Below are 22,970 nucleotides of genomic sequence, written 5' to 3' on the forward strand. Positions count from 1 at the left end.
AGTGCGAGCTGTCCAGGCCTTAGCTCCACTGACGTGATCGGATAAGTAGGTAGTAGACGAAAAAGTTTCTAGTTGAGAAATTTTTGAATTATTATCCCAGAATTTTAGTGACCTTTGTTAGCGTATCATCACTATATATTCGCTCGGAAATTCTATATGATTGTTTTACGGCCTGTCAGATATTTGGAGTCCTTGTCGATCTGTACTACTAAGTGCTCGCGTACTTAAAATAAATGACAACAATTAAAATAGTTATGTAATAAGAAAGATCGGAATTTTAAGGAGAATTACTCTAAATAACTACAATTACGTAATATCTTAATAGCTCATGAAACAACAAACCAACCAAATATTCTCCCTGTTATTGATGCTTTTTAATAATCTTTGTGGAAGGGTTTACACCATTACATCATTCATATGAAGGCAGAATTATATCAGTGGAATACAAAGGCACAATTTAATACATTTTACACTTACGAAATACCACATTTCGTATTATGAATTTAAACATAACACAGTATTAATATCTACTCCGGCTGAGGCTTAAAACAAACGGGCTAACTGTAAATTTACGAAAATATATAGATTTTTGAATATTAGTAAAGAAAAAATGGCACATGTATAATTTAATTTTTAACTTTTTACAGGAACTTTAAGAAATTAGACTATTTTCTAACAAAACGTGGATTTCGTTATTCTTGTTTGAAATATTGTTTTGATGTTTTAACCAAAATAGAAATAATAATATTATTAATAATATGCAGCTCTTAAATCCAAAACAAAATGTTGGATACGTAAATTTTGAAATATAATCTGTTTTATCAATGTGTATTACAAAGAGCTTTATTTAGTTTCACTTTTATATGACGTAACAAAGAATGGTTTGATTATTATATACATATTTCAGTTATACATAATTACGTATTCACCTTAAAAAGCAGAGATAATCAATACGAAGCAACTTATAACTGAAAACCTATATTGGTGAGTTTCAGCATCAATATAATTATACAGATTTACAAATTAAACTGTTAGTACTGTGCTACAAAAATAATTCCACAGTACCTAAAAGTTTTACACCCAATGAAAATTCTATGATTGAAGCAAGTAAGTTCCTGATACTGTTGAAATTATCAAAATAATCCAACAAAACACAAAATGGTCTCATAACACGCGGTTTTGTGTTTTCTTTCATGTCTTATATCATTCATGATGCCGTTCATTAAATTGTATTAAAAACTCACTAAATTGGTTTTAAACTACACACCAGGAAAGAAGTACGTTGAGTAAGCTAACTGAAATAAAAAATATCTGCGCAAGAATGACAATATTAATAGATCTCAAGCATAAGACGTCCTCTTTTAATATTCACAATTCTGAAATAGCAACAACCAGTATCAATTATCTGAAATAAACAATAAATAAGCAAAATTAATTACAGCTGTTAAAGTGAAATTTTGCAAAAACAACAACAACGATTTTATAAAAATTAAAAACAATATGAGTGTTATGAGTGTACTGAGTCTATTTATTTTCAAAACATACGTATGAACTACTGCATTTAGCAATATAGAAGTCTTAAAAACAAAAATCGAAAGGCGAACTTCTTGAGATAGAATGTCAGAGTAAATATGAATACATGGTTCGTCCTTCTTTGTTTACAGGTGAGTCAGCTGTCTTAGAATTATTGAAGTCTTTCAAGTTGCTTATGTCATTCTTCACGACGAATAACTTTGATAAGAAAGATTATGAAGGAAATTTGAGAATTATCACACGCAAACACGTAGGCAACAGGGTGGCCTTTTATGTAGTTTATGTCAAATTAAGGGTTTCTAAGCAAAACATCGACACATACATATCTCCATTAGTGACTCACAGGGAACGAATAATTATTCTGTCAAACGGGCGTGGACACTGTTGGTTTGTCTCGTTCCATTCGCATCCACTGAAAACAAGGCACAGAACTTTTATTTTTTATGAAGCATATTTCTGTTTAACGTATAAATTCAGAAGCATACAAAGAAAGATTATTTTACTGGATATAGAAGAGTATAGATAAACTATGTATAAAAAGCAAACAAATTCAATTAAAGCTCAAGAAAGAGAGAGTTATTGCAACGATTTCACATATAGATATAAAAATTTAGAGATGGGTGTGCGATGTTTAAAGCGTCCAGGTATTTCAGTTTTTACTTTTGTTCTCAGTGCAACCTATTTACATTCCAAGAGATCCAATTTTCATTTCTATCATCACAACAATACGAAACCACTTTAACATTTCAAAAACTTATTTCTCTTTGCACTTAGTTTAAGAATTGAATCTATTCCTGTAGTAGACAACACAAAAATGGTCATTTGTAGTAGCATAAGCATACGATAGATTTGCATTACAAAAATTTACAACATTTGCCTTGCATTTAAAAATAGAAAAACGTAGTAAAGGCGTGGTTTGAAGCAAAAGAACCATAGGTTCTTAAGAATTTCGAACTCAATGTATTATATTTTTTTAAAGTATTTAAGTTTCATTTTAGTGCTAAAGGCTGATAGAAGTAGAATACTTGAACTTAATGAAACTACTTTTACTAGTATAGAGACCAGTTTATAGCTTTGTCATTACAATTGTTTATTTTATTTTTATTATTAAAATAATGAAGCAAGTTAAGGATGAAACTGTTTCACTTTTCATACTCTTATAAATTATATTTGGAAGTATAAGACAACAAAAGTGGCATGCAAAAGAAGAAATGTATACAAGAATGTCTTGATTAATGTATGTAAAACTTGTATAAACGTTGCTTTTATTACATTTCCATGCCATTTCGTGTAATGTTTAAGTATTTTGCCATAAATTGTTATATTATAGAAAACAGTTTTATTTAAACAAACTATACACTGTCTCCCAACACCTGAAATGATTTCACGACTGGTTATCGTCCTATTTGGATCACAAAATTCATATTATTGCCCATCACATCATAAAACTCTTAAGGACAACAAAATAACACAAAGTGAATGAACAAAATAAATAAAAATTACTGTTTTTATATTCCTTTAATGTGTACTTATTTTTACCTTAGTTAACATTTGTATTAATTTACGACTCATATACTTCTACTGATATTACTGAAAAAGATGTTTTCTTATCGTTCAACTTTCTAATAATAGCTTGTTTTACTGTACCATTGATTTTCCCTTTGTATTTTGTAAATTCACCTAAAATGTTTGCAAATTTCAAATTAATATCCTGTTAAAAATATCTTATGCAGCTGATAGCATAGCTTGTAGTAGTAACCCCATGGGTACAGTCTTCATTTCGTGTAAAAGGTGCAAATGTGTATCTTAAAATATAATTTATTTCAGCATGGTTTTAAAAGTAACTAACTAAGTATTCAAGTTTCAAATGTTTTTGATTTGTAGATAAATTTAGACAATAGCTAGTAAAAAGTAAATATAATTAAAGGAAGAATAATGATAAAATGCGGTATTTTTAAAATTCTAAAATTATTATTCTTTATGGGATAATTAACGTAAAAGTTGAACTATGAGCTAATAGAAATTATTACTATCTAGAATTTCTTCACTAAAAATTAAAAATAATAATTAATTAAATAGTTAAATATATTTATTTTGATATTTCAGAAAGTTTGGAACGAAAATTTGTGAATTCAATTTTTGAGATACTTAATAATTACATGATTGAAATATATTTTTATTACATAAGTAACTTACTTTTAATCTAACTGTATGTGCTAAATACAATTGTCAATCTAATAATTTGTTTTCTCGCTATTGGTGACAAGTGATTTGTCATAACATGATGTATATTATTTTAGTAAATATTTCTTAACAGGTAGATATGCTCATATGTTTTCATACGCGTATACAACTGTTGCACACAAGTAGATTGTGTCTTTCAAATGAAACGTTTGTCGTAAATTGACACAATTTAATTATCCCCTGCGAAGTTAATTATTGAATTCAACATACATTAATCTTCTCCGCGTAATTCATGAAAGAAGTGACTAATTATCATGGCTCTTTTATAGTCCATCTAGTGCACCTGCTAACTATAAATTCCATTGGGAGTTTAAATGCAAATTTCATCAAAATAAAAGAACACAATCGGTCCTCGCACAGAACTACTTTATTAGGTTTATCACCTTTTTATCGTCTTTTCTGTTGTTCATTAATGGAGTTTCCACAGAAGAGCCTTCTTCCTCTTCCTCAGTTTCGTTGCCAGGAAGAGATGTCAGTTTCCTAGACTTCTGAAAGTCTATGGCAGCATATTCGGTCGGTGGATCGTCAGATGTTCTTACCACGTTGGTCTTATTTTCTGGTAGCGTCAGTTCGGCGTACATAAGTTCCTCGTCACTCTATTATGGTTATACACGTCACACGACAATTTATTTAATTTGAGAATTTAGAGGCGTGGGAACATTTCTCCAGTTTTTACAGCTAATGTTCTTCGTAGTTATTTACATTCATATATAAACAAATCAGAGTTAGTAATTAGTTCGTTAATTGTGTAAATATACCAAGGAATATAATCCATTTCACAGAAATGTATTAATTAATCAAGATCCGATTGTAATATTAACTTCCAATTAACTTGACAAGGTAAGACAAGTTTCACAGTTTTTATCTGATGATACTGCGCTTATAGGCTTAGAAAACGTCAAAATGGTGGCATTTACCTTTTACTTATAAATTTCTTATTTTATTTCAACTTCTTGCTAAACCTGTGTCAAAGTTAAAGATCCCACTTTGCAATGTTTTATTATACATTTCAAACTAAAGGACACTGATATTTTGTTACTGAATGAAATACCATCCTAGCTTTTGGATATAAGAAACCAATAGGAAATGTCTTGAAAAAAATAAATATTATATAAGAACTTTATACAGGCTCTTAATTCCGAAATATCTGCACATCTAAGAATAACTAAAATAATTATTAGCGATTTCTAAAATACTGAATAACTTTGTAGATTGAAGAAGGAGTAGTAAATTGTACGACTCAACAGACAATTTCATAGCTTCTTGGCAACCTTTATGAGTGAAAGAAAACGCTTCTTGGCAGTCTTAATGAGTGAAAGCAAACTTTCGATTTGGCAATACAAACTAGGTAGATCGATCTTCCATGGAGTTTTTTTATGAAAATTTATAGTACATTTTATATATACATTTGTATATATACACATATACCTCAGAAATACAACCGCTGCTTTGGTATTATCTATTTAAGCAGCCGTGATAAAACTGAAAATAACTGTAAATTTTAAAGGATTTTGTGAAAAAAAACTCTGAAAAAGTGGAAATGTCAACCATAAAAACATTTAAACCATGTCTCTTGAAATAAACCAAATGCATATTTTAATAATTTCTACAAAAATTAATTATTAATGCCGAGTTATTTCCAAGGGGAACGTAAGATAAAGTTAATATTGTCCAATGTTAAAGTTAGTGTAAATGAAAATAATAAGTCTCAAAGCAAGGAATCGAAGTAATGCCTGCTTTAACTACTGTAATTTCTTTTACCGTTTTAAGCTATAACTACGCCTTTAACCGCTGACAGTATCATATATATTAGTATAAAACATGGTTGAGTGATTAAAATATTTCAGTACAAAATCAACTATCAATGAGCTGATTTAACTTATACACTTAGGTATTAATGAATGAACAAGCTTGTGAAGCTTGTGTCCTAGTCAAATGATTATTTTAACGGTTGTCTGTTACATTTAAGTGTAACGAGCAAAATAAATAAATAAAAAACAGCCACGTGGCTAATGCTAACTATTAAAAAAACTGTTCATCTCAGATGCAACAGGAAAGCATATCTTCAGCTAATCTTAGAGCTCACGTTCTGCACAATGAATAAATTAAAACTGGTTTATTTCGTCTGATGAGCCATGTTTTCCTTTTTTATGTACCGACGGAATACTTGACCATAAGAGTGGTTTTTCCGATCGTGAATTTTATTGGACGTAGCGTAATGGTACTGAAGATTCTTTTTATATTTTGATTTTTTTAGAATAACGAATAACGCTCAGAATGTACCTTACTGTTATTGCTGTTGTACTTTCCAACTGATGGGTATAGGCTTTTTCAAAACAATAATGCAACAATCTATCAAGATCGTATACATTTTGTTGACATTCTTGGACAGCACAATTAAGTGAACCTCATTTCAATAGAACATTTTTGATAGGTGCTTCAAAGTACCATTTTACATCGCAAGATTGAGACAACATATTTGAACCAATTTAAAACAAAACTACTGAAGGGATAGATATTATTGGACAGAATATATTTTAGCATCTACGCACGCAGAGACTAGACTACTGCAGAGCAAAATACATTCGTACCTTATACTTTTTAAGAGTGCTAAGTGAGACACATCATTTAGTTTACATTTCAGTGTTTTCTAGGTTTGTAGTAAGTTACACACACAAGTTTGATACTGTTTTATCCGACTACTGTTTTGGAACGATATGTATGCAATTTATATTTTATTGTTTATTGATACGTTTTAACTACCCCGCTAGGACTTACAACGTTAAAATCAGGGGTTCAATTCCTCTCTGTGGACATATTGGAAGGTCTCATGTGGCTTTGCTATAAGAAAACACTCATACCCATATGTTTTGAAGAGAGTATCGAAAAGTAAGTAATGCTATAATTTGTGACAGTAAAGGTTTATTAGTTATGAAATTATTAATACAATTGAGTTTAACTCCAGCAATCTCCACCTTGTAAGTAAACGACCTGTTGATACACATGCAGGAGGCAATATACTTTAGAAAAGAAAATGTTGCTTTAAATTGGGTAACAATTCTCATAACCTCAACAACAATAAAAACCTGTATTTTCAAATGATGCTTCAAACGATAGCTAGTATGAAAAAAACGCCCTGAAGAAAAGATCGCAATCTGTGTAAAAAAATAATGAGAAATGTTTAAAAATGTTAAAACCCACGTCTATAGCAAAAGAAGTACCCGCAACGTTTTGGGCAGAATCTCTTTTTCTGGCAGTACAAACCATGTTACATGTTACACTAGTACGACTTAGGATTCTTTTTTTTTTTTTTTTTTTCTAAATGCTAAATGCCTGTATGTATCAGAGTTGACACCACTGGTTGAAATACACCTCCAAATTAGTATAGATCCTTTTATTCCAACTGGTTGCGTTATTTTTCTCCCATTGGCTATCAAAAAAACTATTCTGTGTATTATTAGTGAACAACATAAACTTGAATCCATTTGTAGCAAAGCACATGCCTGCAGCTTTGTTAATCCTACGTCTATGGGCCGATGAAAATCCCAGCAACTTTTAGTTTAGTTACCTATTCATGAAAGGAATTTTTAAGTACTTATAAGTCTTTTAAGACCACTAATTATTAATAATTATCTCGTGTTTTCGAGGCAACATTGACATCTGTATTAACGAGACAATTGAAAAAAGATTATATTTAGCTGACCACTATCTCATATAGAATGTATCTTGAGACACTGCAAGTCCAATTTACAAAGTTTCGACTTTTTATCTCCACCACTTCTAGTAATAACAGTGTCCCTTTCGGATACTTACGTAATGCTTCTACTGAAACTTGGAGACATATTTTTGCAATGACAACGTAAACTGTCAACGTGTGACTGAACTCTAGTGCAGTTAATGTCAACAATATGAAGGTGTTTTATAACCATAGTTTTTACTTTTATACCTGTTTTAACCTCACTGTATCCATAATTATTTCTAATATCTTATATTTTATCATGTCGCAGGATGAAATGAAAAATATATTTTACTCAGTATTATCTATTTCAGACTTTCATACCTTAAACTTGTATTTATTAGTTATTAACTTATATCGAAATACTATTTTTTTACTTGTCCCTGATATACTATAGATAACTTTGGGTACATGTCTATAAATGTCGTCCCTAACACATAAAACAGTACTGTTTTATAATCAACATTTAATAATTTTAAAGTAAACGTATCACCTTTATTTTCACTTTGTCTTATCTGTCACACACGAAAATGCTTGTTTTCTTTCAGACTTATTTACAGATAAAATGTTCTTTTCCTATAACATTTACATGATGATCAGCAAGGACTGCATTGTGATAATGCTATTTGCTAGATTTTAGTTTTTACTTGTTGTGCTCTAGGATGATTTAAAATTTAATTCAAGTACTTTGGTGACAGAGCAAGCTCATTAGCATGTATTTGTGTAAAGGAGTTTAAGTTAGAAAACCGTGAGTAGCTTGTTGAAATACTTATATCTAGGAAGGTTATCGAAAAACGATAAGGATGGAAATGCATATAACTCAAGAAGTCAACCCAAAATTTAAGGACCATTAAACCAACCTCTTACGTTATCTTTGATTAACCGTCTTATATAAGTAACCTATGCAATACATGCACAGAGAAAATGTCAGTAATATATAAGAACCACTCTAACTAGAAAATAGAAGTACATTTACCATGTATCATTATGATTTATCATTATAATTTGAAAATTATGATTTCCAATTACATTTAATAAAAGCATACTATATAAACATTTCGTAACATTCAATTGCTTCTTTCTAAGAGAACATCTAATACATGAAATTGTGTAGTGCTATTATTACTTACGTTTTTGGATCTGTAGTGGGGTTTACTTATAATATTTTCATATGTGTGCTCTCGTTGGTTATTAAGATTTTCATAAATGCACTGACTAGCCAGATCAGTAGGTTTTGTCGCAACACTTAGGGCAACGTCTGCATATTCTGGTCCTGAAAAAAATTATAAATATTATACATTTTAGAAGAATTTAGTCTTTAATATAATTAAATGAACCATTACATGCTAATTGTTATCCATCTGTAATTCAGGTGTACATGTATATATATATATACAGACAAAATTTTATTTATTGTGATTATTTAAATACTTAAAAGTAAGATGCAAATGTACATGAAACCCTTAAAGTCGATACACAAGGCAATAAAAATATTTATTGTTTTTACATATTATGATGCAACTACTAAAATTCAAGGTACTGGTTTACTGTCCACATCTTTCATGGCAAAGTTGGTTATACTTTCAACCTTGTTTAAAGCTAGTTTGATTTCAACGTTTTTTTTGAAAAACTACATATAAAATATCTTTATCTCCTTACTCCTTTGCGCTCGAGTTTCTAAAAAAAAGTATTAATCAATAGAAGATTTATGCTTGATTTCGTAACAGAAAATGTCTGCGTTCTAGAACTAATCGATGGAGAGATTATTACAGATTTACTATTTTTGCATTTCAATATCTGTTTATGATCCATAATGAGGAGGTAAAACGAATGATTTTTCCTTTTGCTCTCCGATAGACACAGCAGGTAGTTCAGTGTGGCTTTACTCTAGAGCAAAGAAACAAACAATCATTCCTTTCACTTTCTTTCACAGAGCTTAATATTTTACATTCTCGATGCAAAATCCATTTCACATTTTTGCTATTAAAGCAATAAAATCTACAGAATATGAAGTGTTTCATATTTTGTAAACCGTAGATAAACTTTTAAATAAACATATATATGATTTATAAAATAACGTACTTCTTTACAAATTATGCAGTGTTTCGAATAATATTCAAAATTTAATTGAAGCTATCAGTTTAACGTAATTTTGTGAAATGTATTCAAGATAATAGTTTCGCAGTAAGTTTAAGATAATCCAATGTAAAAGTAAAATGAATTTTTTTAATATTTCACCCTGAAAGAGTTTCATGCATTCCAAAGTTTCAATCGGCTCAGCCACTCAGTTTTGCATTTTTCTTAGCTGGCCATAAAATCAGTTTGTTGTTTCATGCGTATCCAGGCATTTTTACTTACTCGGTTGAAAATGTGAAATAGTCACATTTCACTATGTATTATGTGTAGTATGTACAATCTGATCGTGCCGAGTGCTGAATATATACTAAAATATTTCTGCTTGTACAAATCATTATGACTGTTATACCATTTTGGATTTTACGGTTCAAATATCGTTTACAGTGAAAATGCCCAACTGATGAAACAATATATTCCAATCTTTATGTAACTTGAACCGTAAAAGAAATCATATCTTATTAGCTATAGTTATGGCCAGATTGACCATTAGTTTCATTTTAAAGCACATAGTTTACTTTAATCGGAAGTAATTATAATCTTGTAAAGATGTAATAAGTATTTCACTTTTACACAAACATAGGTACTCTAAGCTTAATGGGAAAAAAGGAAAACTTTGGAATATTTTGTAACAAGACATACATTTTTAACGTAACTTATTCCTTAACTAGTTTTGTTAAGATAACAACGTTTACTTTTGGCATGTTTGAATTCTATTACATTAGCCGCAAGATGATGTAGAAAATAGGATATATTTTAGTGCACTTATTATCATAAAATTGATTTATCAAACTAATTATATGAACCCTAATATGTAGAACATTAATGCAGCCAGCTCTTTCTCTACCATCATTACTTATATGCATTATATATATATATATTCGATCAGCTTTATTTTATACCATATGCAAAATAGAGTTGAAATAAAAGTATGTTTTTAATTAAACCTGTTGACACATTTCGAGGAGGAATAACGTCTGGACATTTGTCTTTTGTTTCAGAATGGTTTCCAAGATTCTTCTTTTTCAAATCGTCTGATCTAATCAGAAAAGACAAATTAAGTAGTTGCTATTATGGGGATAATGTAATTTATTATTGTTATGTGTAATTTTCATTTTATTCGTAAATGAATTATATATTTTTAATTCATACAAATGTCATACAAATGAAATAATCAGTTACCTAAAAAAGACATTTTAGCATAATCTATCCTTCAAAAATTTAAGGTGGTTTTCAAGACATATTTTATACAGATCTGAAAGCATAAGCTCAAATAAGTAAATTTATTGTGAATATTTCATGAATAGGACATTATTTTTATTCATAAAACTTGAAAGAGTAAGTTTTCTTCTGTCTTCAGATAAACTGTAATTTTGTTTACTCAACAAAATTATTCGTTTCTTTTTCAGCTTTGAGCGAAAAAGGTTATAATCTAAAATCTAAATTTAAATATATGAATAGTTAATACTTACTTATCTTGGCCGTCGGTAGGAGGTGTTTCGTCTATAGAAAAATAAATCTATAAAGATCAACGCATGTAAGCAAATGCTTGCAGTGTTCGTAGAAGATAAAACTCAGTGATTAAAATATCATGTTTAAAATACAGTTATTATTACGTTTATAATCGTAAATAAGTTAGCGATTCGATGAACGATGAAGAAAATGTTCTAATAATTTCATTTTTGCTTTACTTGCACCATTGTTTTATATTTATATGGAAATTTTGCAAAATATCAACTTTTGAATTTGGTATAAAACCATAGTTTTTAAAATAGTGACACAAAGTTTTGTTCAGATACATTAATAATATACTATGCTACTAATATCCGTTTGTGTGTGTAATGTAAATGTATTTTATTTTATTACTGTGTTTTGTTACATTATAAATACGTAAAAAGAAAACAAAAACTGTAGAAATCATTTATCGTGACTTGAAAATTTCAATGCACATACACTTTGTTATAAAAACCGGATTACTCTCTCTGGTACACGCTTAGTTCTATTTATAAAAGCTATGAAAAGGAACTATTACTGTCCAGCAAGCTGTCTTGAAACGATAGATTTTTCTACCGTCATTTATCATTCAAAATCGACGAATCTGATAACTCTGAAAATTTGCCATTGAATATACCTTCTAAATATCTGACACCGGCTGTCTGTCGGCAATTCTGATGTCATTTCTAATTTTAGTAGCAAATAATTATGTTGAGACTTATTTTAAAATAAAATTTAATTCATATGAACAATTTCTCTGTAGGTGCACCCCAAAATATATAGTTTTCACTCAAAAAGATTGGTTGGTTATTAGCGGTATAATTAGAGTAGCATAGAATATCATGAAATAGTAACGTCCAACGATAATAATTTAACAAACTTTTACTTTTATTATTAATATTCTTCAGAAACAAATGAAAGAAAGGCCCAAAATTTGGTTTACATCAAAGGGTATAATATTGAAATAAATCAAAGAACATAACCTTACGTTATACAAGTATAAACTTAAGAATTTAGTGTAAAACTATTTCAACTCAATGACTTTATATACTAAAATATTTTAAGGTTTTAACAGACCCTATGGGTATCTAGATACGGATTTTTATGTATAAAAGTCTCTTCGGTAAATACACAGAAATAACCCAAATTGTTGTTGGTTTGATTGGACATTAGAAAACAGTATACATATATTTGTATTTGCTAAAGCAACGTTAGTTAGATAATTGATTTAACAACGTGTGTAACAATACATTGCAAGTATTTGCATGCAACAGCAGTGTTGTAAGCCTTCAGAATTATCGATGAGCCACAAATTTAGATTGTGTGATTGTTCAAATATTGAGTATATTACCTTTTCTGTTAGTAGTTAATATTTACTTATCTTTCAATCACAAAACGTTGACCTGAAAATTCAGTTTGTAAAGTTTCGTTTTATATAATATTACTTGTTCACAGTGTGTTTCTTTTTGATGTATTTAACTTAATATTCTGCTCCACCATCTGAATTTCTTCCCATATTATCACACTAGCTGAATGAAAAATAAATGAAACTCTTAAAATTATATTTTAAAATATTACAAAATAACCAACGTCAAATAAAATTTCATTAGTAAACATCTATTCAGCAGACGTTTTCCAATGTTTATTTACCCTATAGATTAAACAGTTAGTACTAAAGCAAATAAACAAACAAATAAAAAGTACTAATAGAATCACGGTTCTCTAATTGACATCAAATCTTAGAATAATTTCTCTGTTTCAACATTAGCGTATATAGTGTAAAAAAAAATGATAACGTTGCTTTGAGATTTATACCAAACTACTTATCACAACTGCCATTTAATATGTCCTCTTGGTACAATAATTCATCAGTTGTTTGTTATTTGAATAATAACATGATTGACAATAGAATAAGTTCAGTTTACATCATTCGAAACACAAATAAAAAAGAGGACGCTATCTTATTTTAAGTATATTTTGACACTACCTCTGTTCACCTCGGATCTTCTTTTCTTCACAATCACAAGAATGACAAGTGCCATGATAACTAATACAAGTATGATGCCCAAAAGTACAGCCAGCACAGGGCTGATGAATACCTGAGGCACTGAACCTATTAAACAAATAATAGAAACATAAATCTGAACTGGAGTTATAAATGTGCGATTTCAGCTAACTGATGAACAGTTAAACTAAAATATTACTGATATCAGCAGCATTTTACCTAAGATTGTATTCTATAAACAAACTAGCATGAAAATTTGTAATTGAGAAGAGGTTAAACAATGGTGTGATTTAAGGATAATCATTCTTATTATAACTTAACATAACACAGTTATTAACCCAGAACACTGAAATAGAAAACTCGCTGCAATAACCATAAAAGTTGAAATTGTTGTAAATAAAAGAGACAAGTGATTCTTACTCGATCTGGGCCCGGCATGGCCAAGCGTGTTAAGGTGTGCGACTCGTAATCTGAGGGTCGCGGATTCGCATCCCGGTCGCGCCAAACATGCTCGCCCTCCCAGCCGTGGGGGCGTTATAATGTGACGGTCAATCCCACTATTCGTTGGTAAAAGAGTAGCACAAGAGTTGGCGGTGGGTGGTGATGACTAGTTGCCTTCCCTCTAGTCTTACACTGCTAAATTAGGGACGGCTAGCACAGATAGCCCTCGAGTAGCTTTGTGTGAAATTCCAACAAAACAAACAAACTTACTCGATCTAAAATTGTAATAATATGTCAACTAAACGTATCATTTAGCTTGTTACCTTTTCTACTTTTTTTAAGATACAATTCTGTTCGTTGCGTTATTAATAATAGTAACAAAACAATAACAGCTGATTGCAACTGGAGGTTGTTTTTATGAATTAAGTGTTTTACAGAAATGTTCTAGCTATGGTATAACGAAACCTGCATTATTTGAAAAAATGTGTCTGTTAATTTTTACACTTCTACATTTTATCTTAATGCCTATAATAAACTAACTTTGAAGATTTTGTTAACAGTTCCTAACTCACGTACCTGTATGCTTCTCGGCAGCAAAGAGAGTGCTAGCTGCTAAGGTTACTTCCTCGCTTTTTCCTTTAGCATTAGAAGCGTAAACAATTATTCTCAAAGGACTGCCAGGTGGTAGACCAATAGCCTCAAAAGCCGGAAGATCAAGAGATGTCAGATTAGCTAATAATCTCGGGTACTTTCTACTATAAATCTCAAGGTGAAACTGCTGTAACAAGCCACCATCATCTCCTGGAATACAGGCAAGGCTTAAGGAGCGTGCTGTCTGGTTGTTGATACTACAATTATTAACAGATTCAGGTTTCCCTGTAAAGAATTCGTGTTTTATAAGCAAAATTATCACATGAAAATACATTGTTAAAGACAACTTCATTCCTTGTATTGCAATGCTCTATACAAGATACAAACATTTAATAACATATGAGTTAATTGTTTCGAATTAAAATATCGCGACTTTTTCATTTTAGTAAGTATGTGTAAAATTGAAGTTCTTAAACTAAACATTAAAAAACATGAATTTAAAAGAGATATCTATATGCCATCTGTTTTCTACAATAAGTGTATATGAATAACTTATTTCTTTTTATGTAAGTATCTCTTTGAATATGGCAAAATTCAAACTGACTCAGTTCCGGTGTTTAATATATCTGTTATACTGCGGTATAGTTGAAAGTACTTGAAGAAGTACAAGTTTACCTGCTGGGATGATGTTGAAGACACAAGGATGACGTTGTTCTCCAATGTCATTTTTTCCGTGACAAAAAATAGTTCCATAATCATACTTGGTCCTTGGTATGAAGTAAGTTGTGCTGACGGTGCCTGAACTATTAAATGTCACAATGTCTAGGTTTTCTTGAGAGTTATTAAAACCCCACTGAAAAGTAATATCACTGGGATCAGCTTCAAGTTGGCAAGTAATACGAACTCTCTCATGTCTACCGACACCATAGACCGACTTTTGTCCAGGAGCACAAACTGGAGAATCTAGGGATAATACAACATTTTAATCAAGGAAAGAGAAGAGCTGGAACGTATTTTCTTGATAAAGAAATTTGTTTGTTTGTTTTGGAATTTTGCACAAAGCTACTCGAGGGCTATCTGTGCTAGCCGTCCCTAATTTAGCAGTGTAAGACTAGAGGGAAAGCAGCTAGTCATCACCACCCACCGCCAACTCTTGGGCTACTCTTTTACCAACGAATAGTGGGATTGACTGTAACATTATGCACCCTCACGGCTGAGAGGGCGAGCATGTTTAGCGCGACGCGGGCGCGAACCCGCGACCCTCGGATTACGAGTCGCACGCCTTACGCGCTTGGCCATGCCAGGCCCAATAAAGAAATAAATATTACAAACGCTCCTCTGACGAGAACAACAAATATACTTTAAAATACTGTTAGAAAAACAAACTACTTAGTGACATGCAGTGTTTAACATTAATGCTTTACATAAGCAGATGAAAACGCGCCCAATTCTGTATTAAGAAAACAGTGCTCGTGTAGTTTCATTTCGTTGTTGGTAACGAGCTGCTTAGTGAAGTAGTGAAACTAAACAAACTAAATTCACAATTAAACAGCTAACGGTTATAATATTATTGGATCTGAGCTGTTACAGTCTTAATCTTTACGTTCTAATGCAAAATTTTATAAGTCAATGTGTTTTTTTTATATACTTTAGGCATAGATGAACATCAATACCATCTACATTTTAACAAAATTAAACTGTGGTTTCTCATATGCTAAAAAGCAGAATTTAGAATAGACCTTGTTGTTGTTTTTCAAAGTTACAGAAAGTATGAAGAATGAAGTAGCCTTAAATTAAAACATTTTACAAAGCATTTGAAGAAACCAAGACTCATAATTCTGAGATTCAATCCTGTAATACATGATAATTTTGGACCTTCAATCCTTAAGCATAGTTTTTGAGAGTATACACTTGACACGTGTAATGTATGAATTAAAGGAAGAAAAAAACACGAAAGTATCTGAGAATGTTTTGCTTCACACAAAATAAAGCTGAACATTTGCTTCTGAAATTTAACGGAAATTAATTTTCAGCAAATAAATAAAAAAGTATAACATGACACAAATTAGTATCAATGTTCACACGACATATATTCATAGCTTTTAATAAGTTTTAGGGTTGTTTGTTTTTGAAACAAAACCACATTTGGCTATATGGTCTGTCGACCGCGAGAAATTGAACCCTGGATTTTAGCGTAAAAAGGTCGTAGGTTTAACGCTGTGTCACTGGGGGTCTTATAAGCTGCCAGTCTTAGCCTTCAGTTAAGTCTTCAAAGATTATATTTGGTATTCTGTACCAATGACTTTGCAGTGAGGATACGAAAACTACAAGAGATAAATTTGAATAAAATAATGTTTTTGTTCTATATTTATGTAGTTTAATTATATAAATAGATTAAAGAAACGTATTAAACAAATAACTTTTATAAAGTGAAACAACTTTGGCTTATATTGCATTTTTTGTGAGTAGTAAATTGCTTTCATTGCATCAAGTTTCACAGTTACGTGTTATTTGTTGCATTCGATGTACAGTGATTAAATTGAAAGTATTTATATTATTTTTTTATACAACACGAATGCATATGTACATATATTTAACTTTACTTCTGTCCCTAGCAATCTCGCTGTAAATTAGAGATAGTATATTAGAAAATGTGATTGGTCAGAAAATGTAATTAAGATAGAACAGCGGTAAGTCTACAAATTTACAACCCTAAAATCAGGGGGGGGGGGCGATTCCCCTCGGCGGATACAGCAGATAGGCTGTAATATGTAGTAACTCAATTTAAAGCTTGCATTAACCCAGAGCTTGTTATTTGTTTTAATTTCCATTTCTAAATATGATTGAGTATTTTGAGCAATATAATCAACATTCGATTTTCTCAGTATGCACAACTGACATCCAGTTATCACTTAATTATTTAAAGCAAATTTGAAAGTTATTATAACACTAGTATACAATACACCATAATATGCAATGACATACAAATCGGATGCTCTGTCTAACCAACGTATTAAATAAAAAGTGAGAATATCTTCAAACTGTAACCTTGATGTCCTTCCTTGTAATGCAAGAAATAGCTGTGAAGATATGAGTCTCACAACGTTAGAGTACAACGTGTACATGTCCTCTGAGATTTCAGGATGTATTTAATTAATTCAACTCATCCGCTATGACCGTTTAATAGAGGAAGCGAAACGAAATGAGTTTGTATTATCTCTTGTTCCTACTTCTACGTACACTTTCCAAAGCTGGTATTTTTCCTACTTAGTCGTTATTCAGCCATATCAATTAAGGAGAAGGTAAAAGTTTTGCTTATTTATTTTCGGACGTTCACTCAGATGTACAAAAGGACTATCTCTGATTTTGAGCTGACCAATTAGGAGGAAGGCAAATAGTCAATAGTACCCACCGCCATCTCTTGGGCTACTCTTCTGTGGCGTAAGGTGTATTTCAGTGTTGCTCTTAAAGACGCAACTACGATCTCAAAGTGTAGATCCTAACTATTGTTATGGTAACAGGAAGCAAACGATGGTTATGGAGGTCCGCACTCTAACCGCTTACGCCACAGTTGACGTTAAAGTAAAAGTTTTTTTTTAATGGAATTGTAATAAAATACATCAGTAACAATGGTAACTGATGAGGTATAATGTCACAGCATTGTATATATGCCATGCAGTAATGAAAATTCACGTATAAATAAAACAATAATGAAAAAGTAAGAAAATTTAGAAAACCCTACTATTTAAGTATTTATTCTTTCATATAGAATTTTAGGAGATTTAGCTTATGGTATATCATTTTAGTTTCTTATAGTAATAATTATCAGCAACAGAAGAAACTTTGATACATTACTCTGTAAAAATCATATTTACTAATTAAATAGGCATTACACAATCAAAGTGAAACTTAATAATTTTTGAACGACAAATACAGATGAAAAATATGAAAGAAAATAGTAATATCTGAAAAAAATTATAAGATAACAAGATGGACTAGAGGGATATGGGCAAACGTTCTAACTATAAACGTACAATGCCCCGTCAGAAATAGCCGGCTTCATTTTTCAATAGGTATATAATCTTCAAGATTATTGAGTGAGTTTACATACAGTAAAACGAAACAATGTTAAAATGTTCGTAAAACACCAGAACTTCATAAACTCGAGGAAGGAGAGATTATAAGGTGCTGGAAATGTTGAAACTGTTGTTATACCTGGCCACTTGCAACCTAGTTGCAGGAAGCAACACATACTATTAATAACTTGATCATACAACATCTAAAAGTGGTTTTGATCAGGCTAAGTGTTTGTTGTGTGCGGTGTTTAAGTATAATTGAGAGAAAGCACTGAAAATCATTCTTGCGACAAATTCAGTTGCAAACGACTGTACTGTACACTACTTTGTCCATTACAGTCACATGTGAATAAATGCTACTTTTAAGAACTGCTCATACAGCATGGTTTTCATAAAGTTGAGATATGTATATGGTCCACATATATTTTCTTATAATGAAATTCTGATGACTGATCGCAAAATGTTAGAAGACGCTGACTGGAACTGGATTTGCAGAGAACAAATAATCATTTCAAGTGAAACTATTTTATGTTAACTGTGCATATCCGATATTGTGTTGTAGTATGGAATCTGTTACTGAATTATCTTATTAATTTCCATTGCCACAAAAAAAAAATTAAATAAATATGTTTCAGGCGCTATAGCAAAGTTTCAATTATCATGCCCAATGTATTGTTTATGAGAGATTAACTGTTGTACATTTGTTATAGTGGCTACGTTTGTTTCAGTATAGTTTTCTTTTTTGTGTGTGACGTATTTTGTTGGTTGTGTATTGTGCAAGTCCCACCTGTTTTCGAAATTTTGAAAGATTCTTGAAAGTAAGAATCAACAATACTTGTTTTACGAAATCGCGCTAGAACATTTTTGAAATTTCTACAAACTCGTAAGATTTCTATAAAAAACGGCTAGCCGAGAGACAGAAAGATTGTTGTCGATCATTTACACTCAGTGAGCAACAGGTATCGGAAGCTATAATTGTGATTAACGTATATTAATCGGAAAATTACAGTGTTGGACCAGGAACGTTTATAGATTTCGAGCATTACAAACCCTTCAATTTCAGTGAATTACTTCGGACATTAATATTTCTAAGAGGACATTAAATATTTTCACCGATAAAAAGTCAGCATCGTGAAGCTAGCCAAGAAAACACAGCGTTAGCTTAAGCGAGATCTGACTATATCAATTTATAATTCATTTGATCGTCATGGACCTGGATCATCAATAAAACACTCAGTTCTACACGATATAAGACTCAGTGTTGCTTGTAAGTTTGTAAAGCTCTTGTATGTAAACCATCATTTGTAGTAACTGCTATTATAAACTCTATTTTCTATTTGTTTGTATATTGAAAAATACTTTTGTTCAAAAAGGAAATTGAGTGTATTAATCTTATTGACAAATATTACAAATTTGATACATATTAGCATTTAATTAACTTCGAAAGTCAAAATCAAATTCCCTTTTAGTTGAAATAGTAATAAGTAGTAACGTACGTAACTTAGTAACTCGGAGACTCGTCCAAAATAAATTAAAATATGTAACATATTTCACCAGAATTATGCTCTTTGCTACAAGGTAATTATAAACTATGACTAAACTGGTTATAACCACAAAAAGACTTACATCATTAATAATCTTATTGATTATATTTTGATCCACCTGAAGAGCTTAATGCAAAAATTGGGTAAAATGAGTAAATAGCATCAACAACAACAACATTTTTAAGTTAGTAAATAATCTCATTTTTTGAGATACCTTGAGAAAGGTATTTGAAACTAACATCTTATATGTGTTGTTTGCGTTTACACTTACAAATATTTTACTCGTTTGCTTAGGGAAGAAGTATTGGGTGGTATGATGTTAATAAATTAGTTTTCAATTGTAAATTTAAAGCTTTTCATAATAGTAGCAATAATCCAACTCAAAAGTAACGCTACATCGAGGTGGTACAGTAATAACTTATGATCTTTCTAAGATATGAATACATGTTCTGTTGTTTCTGGTAATATAGCTTTAATAAAGACACAACAGAAGCATAAATACATAATAATGTTATTTACGGAAACACACAAGTCATATATATATATATATAAGGAAACAAAATACGTTTCATGCAACTAGATGATGAACATATTTAGCACGCAAAACGCTAAACAAAAAAAAATTAAAAAGAAAAATGAATAATTTGTATAATGCACAAGAATGTTACAGGAAAACACTTCATTTTATGCTAAGAACAAAAACTGTGTTTATGCTGTCAAAGTTTATTACTGAACCATAAAGAAATATTGTTCTGTATTACACCACAAAATTATATCAAGCTATTTGATCGCATTTTAACTATTTTGGTTTTACGCATAAATCTATATAGCCTTAATAATGATCATATAGGGAAATTGTGTAACTCGAGCCATGATCGTAAGTGTTCCATCGGCCACTTTAACATCGATATATCATATAAACATATATTTAGTTTCCTCGGGCTCAATGTATCGATGAAATACGAATCCACGCTCGATTAGTTGTGTTTCTGAGAGAAAGACATAATGGATCAGGGTTAACCTGTACTTGTCAGCAGTCAAGAAAATCAGTTTTGTACAGATCATCAACGCCGTTGCAGCCCCTGACCTGTACTGACCTCTAACCACGCTTCACTTTCAAGCTGCCTATTAACTATAATGCCATTCTCCTCTCCTTCGTCGAACAAACTGTTGTTGATTATTACCGAAAAATTTAAACATTAGTTCGTCCCTAAAGAGCACACGTCCCCATCTTTTCTCTCTCCATTGTGTTTGGTCCATTTCTATTATTTAGTTTAGTTATCTCTTCTAAGCAGAAGTTTTCGAAACCACCACGTGTTAATGTTCAACTTAACTTTCAGTATGCAACATTTCATACCCCTATTAGATAGTTTGTAAGATTTATACTCAACCACCTTATCTATCATAAAGGGATGCAGACTGAGATACTTAATAATCTTTTAGGAGTGTTTTGGTTTTCTACCTCGATCACTTTTGCTGTGAACATTGCCATTTTTACTTACCCATTTCAGATTTGCTTAAGCATGGAGTCTTGCTGCAATTTTTCGCATGAAATATCTTTAACCAGCGAAAACTTTGATATCACACGCTTGTCATGCGGTATTTCCGTTCTAGAAGCCATAACCAAAAATACATAACTACTAATACTACGGTTTGGTATAGTATGACTGCCTGTACATTTATAGAATGTATGCTGTTATGGCATTTGTGATGAATTAGATGACAAATAGTCACAGTGTAAACTATCAATAAGTAAGTGTATTCTGGTGCAGTTAATGTTTACATGATAATGGAGTAGTGTTCTAGTAATTTTTAATAACAAATCAAATTATACTATGATGCTAATTTTAATATAATTTTTAGTTATTTTTAGAGACGACTATCATGCACACAACTGTTTGCAGATGGTAAGTGTTAGCCGGTGTTGAAAATTTGTGGGTTAAAGCCGATATACTTAACCTCTATATGACCATCTTGACCACAAGTCTTGTGCATATGCGTTTTATGAATTTTATCTATTTGATGGGATATTCTCAATACTTTTGGGGGCTATTTGAAAAAGTTTTAATTTTCTTGTTCTGGCATAAATGAAGTTTTGTTTGGATGAATATTATATCTTTTATTTTTTTATGTGTAAACAGTTTCAGGTTTAAGTTTCACATTCGATATTTGGTTCTGTTCATACATTTTTCATTATGTTATATCAAACTGAATTTTCGCTTGTGTTTTCGTCATACAAGGTACAGCATCAGACAACTTTTGTGTATATGTGCTAAGAATTTTAAGGGAGTATATGAGGTTTGTGTATCTCACTCCTATGAAAGTCCTCCTGCTGGTACAGCGGTAAGTCTACAGATTTATAATGATAAAATTAGGGGTTCGATTCCCCTCCGTCGACTCAGTAGATAGCCCGCTGCGGCTTTGCTTTTAGAGAAACACACACCCTTCAACAAAAATACCATTTATAGGTATTAAATGTCTAGTATTAATAGCCACAACAAATTCAACAGTAAACATCATGAAGTATGCACATTTAAACACTGAATATTGTGTGGTACAGAAATGTAGACAAAATATCAGTGACTTCAGTAAACTCGATATATAATGTTTTGTTTTTACTAGTGCAACCTTATTGCTCACCACTGCCTCAGTTGTAGTTACGAGGGCTTATAACGCTAAAAATCGGGTTTTGATACCTACGTGGAATAGCACAGATAGCCCACTTTGTAACTTTGCGCTTAACAACAAACACATAATATTGTTATTCCACGTTTACAGTATTATATATTTGTATTATATTTGCGTGATAAGACCATACAGTTTATAATTTGGCTTTATTTCAGAATTGTTACTTCGTAAGCAAAAACGTCTTCCTTTATTTCCTTTCTGTTTAATGCAAACTGAATTTCGTTTTAGTTTACTAAGTAATACATTTTAACTTACAACTTTTCGGTAGTAATCGTACTAAATATGCAAACAGGCCACTTTGTTAAAATGTTATACTCGATTCGTGGAACACTCCAATTACACGCATACACAGAATAAATTGATCATATAATGTTCTAGGTTTTTGGTATTCATTAGTACTATGATATAATTACAGTAATATTGTCATATATTTTAGTAATGTGTAGCACTGGGAGGAAGAACAAAAATATTTCCAATATTCAAGT

General features: G+C 31.0%; 1 protein-coding gene across 1 annotated transcript in view; it reads right to left on the reverse strand.

The window, feature by feature from the left end:
- Positions 1–352: 352 nt before the first annotated feature.
- Positions 353–22,970, reverse strand: part of LOC143236934 (protein turtle homolog A-like) — a 123,132-nt gene continuing 100,514 nt past the window's right edge. Inside the window, exons 9-16 of the mRNA XM_076475634.1 lie at positions 14,853–15,140; positions 14,163–14,462; positions 13,128–13,253; positions 11,119–11,149; positions 10,594–10,685; positions 8,644–8,786; positions 4,161–4,373; positions 353–1,945 (exon numbers count right to left, since the gene is read on the reverse strand). Coding sequence (XP_076331749.1) covers positions 1,898–1,945; positions 4,161–4,373; positions 8,644–8,786; positions 10,594–10,685; positions 11,119–11,149; positions 13,128–13,253; positions 14,163–14,462; positions 14,853–15,140 — 1,241 coding nt within the window. The 3' untranslated portion in view covers positions 353–1,897. The remainder of the gene's footprint in view (positions 1,946–4,160; positions 4,374–8,643; positions 8,787–10,593; positions 10,686–11,118; positions 11,150–13,127; positions 13,254–14,162; positions 14,463–14,852; positions 15,141–22,970) is intronic.

Source organism: Tachypleus tridentatus, chromosome 13, assembly GCF_004210375.1.
Source record: "Tachypleus tridentatus isolate NWPU-2018 chromosome 13, ASM421037v1, whole genome shotgun sequence".
Taxonomy (NCBI): domain Eukaryota; kingdom Metazoa; phylum Arthropoda; class Merostomata; order Xiphosura; family Limulidae; genus Tachypleus; species Tachypleus tridentatus.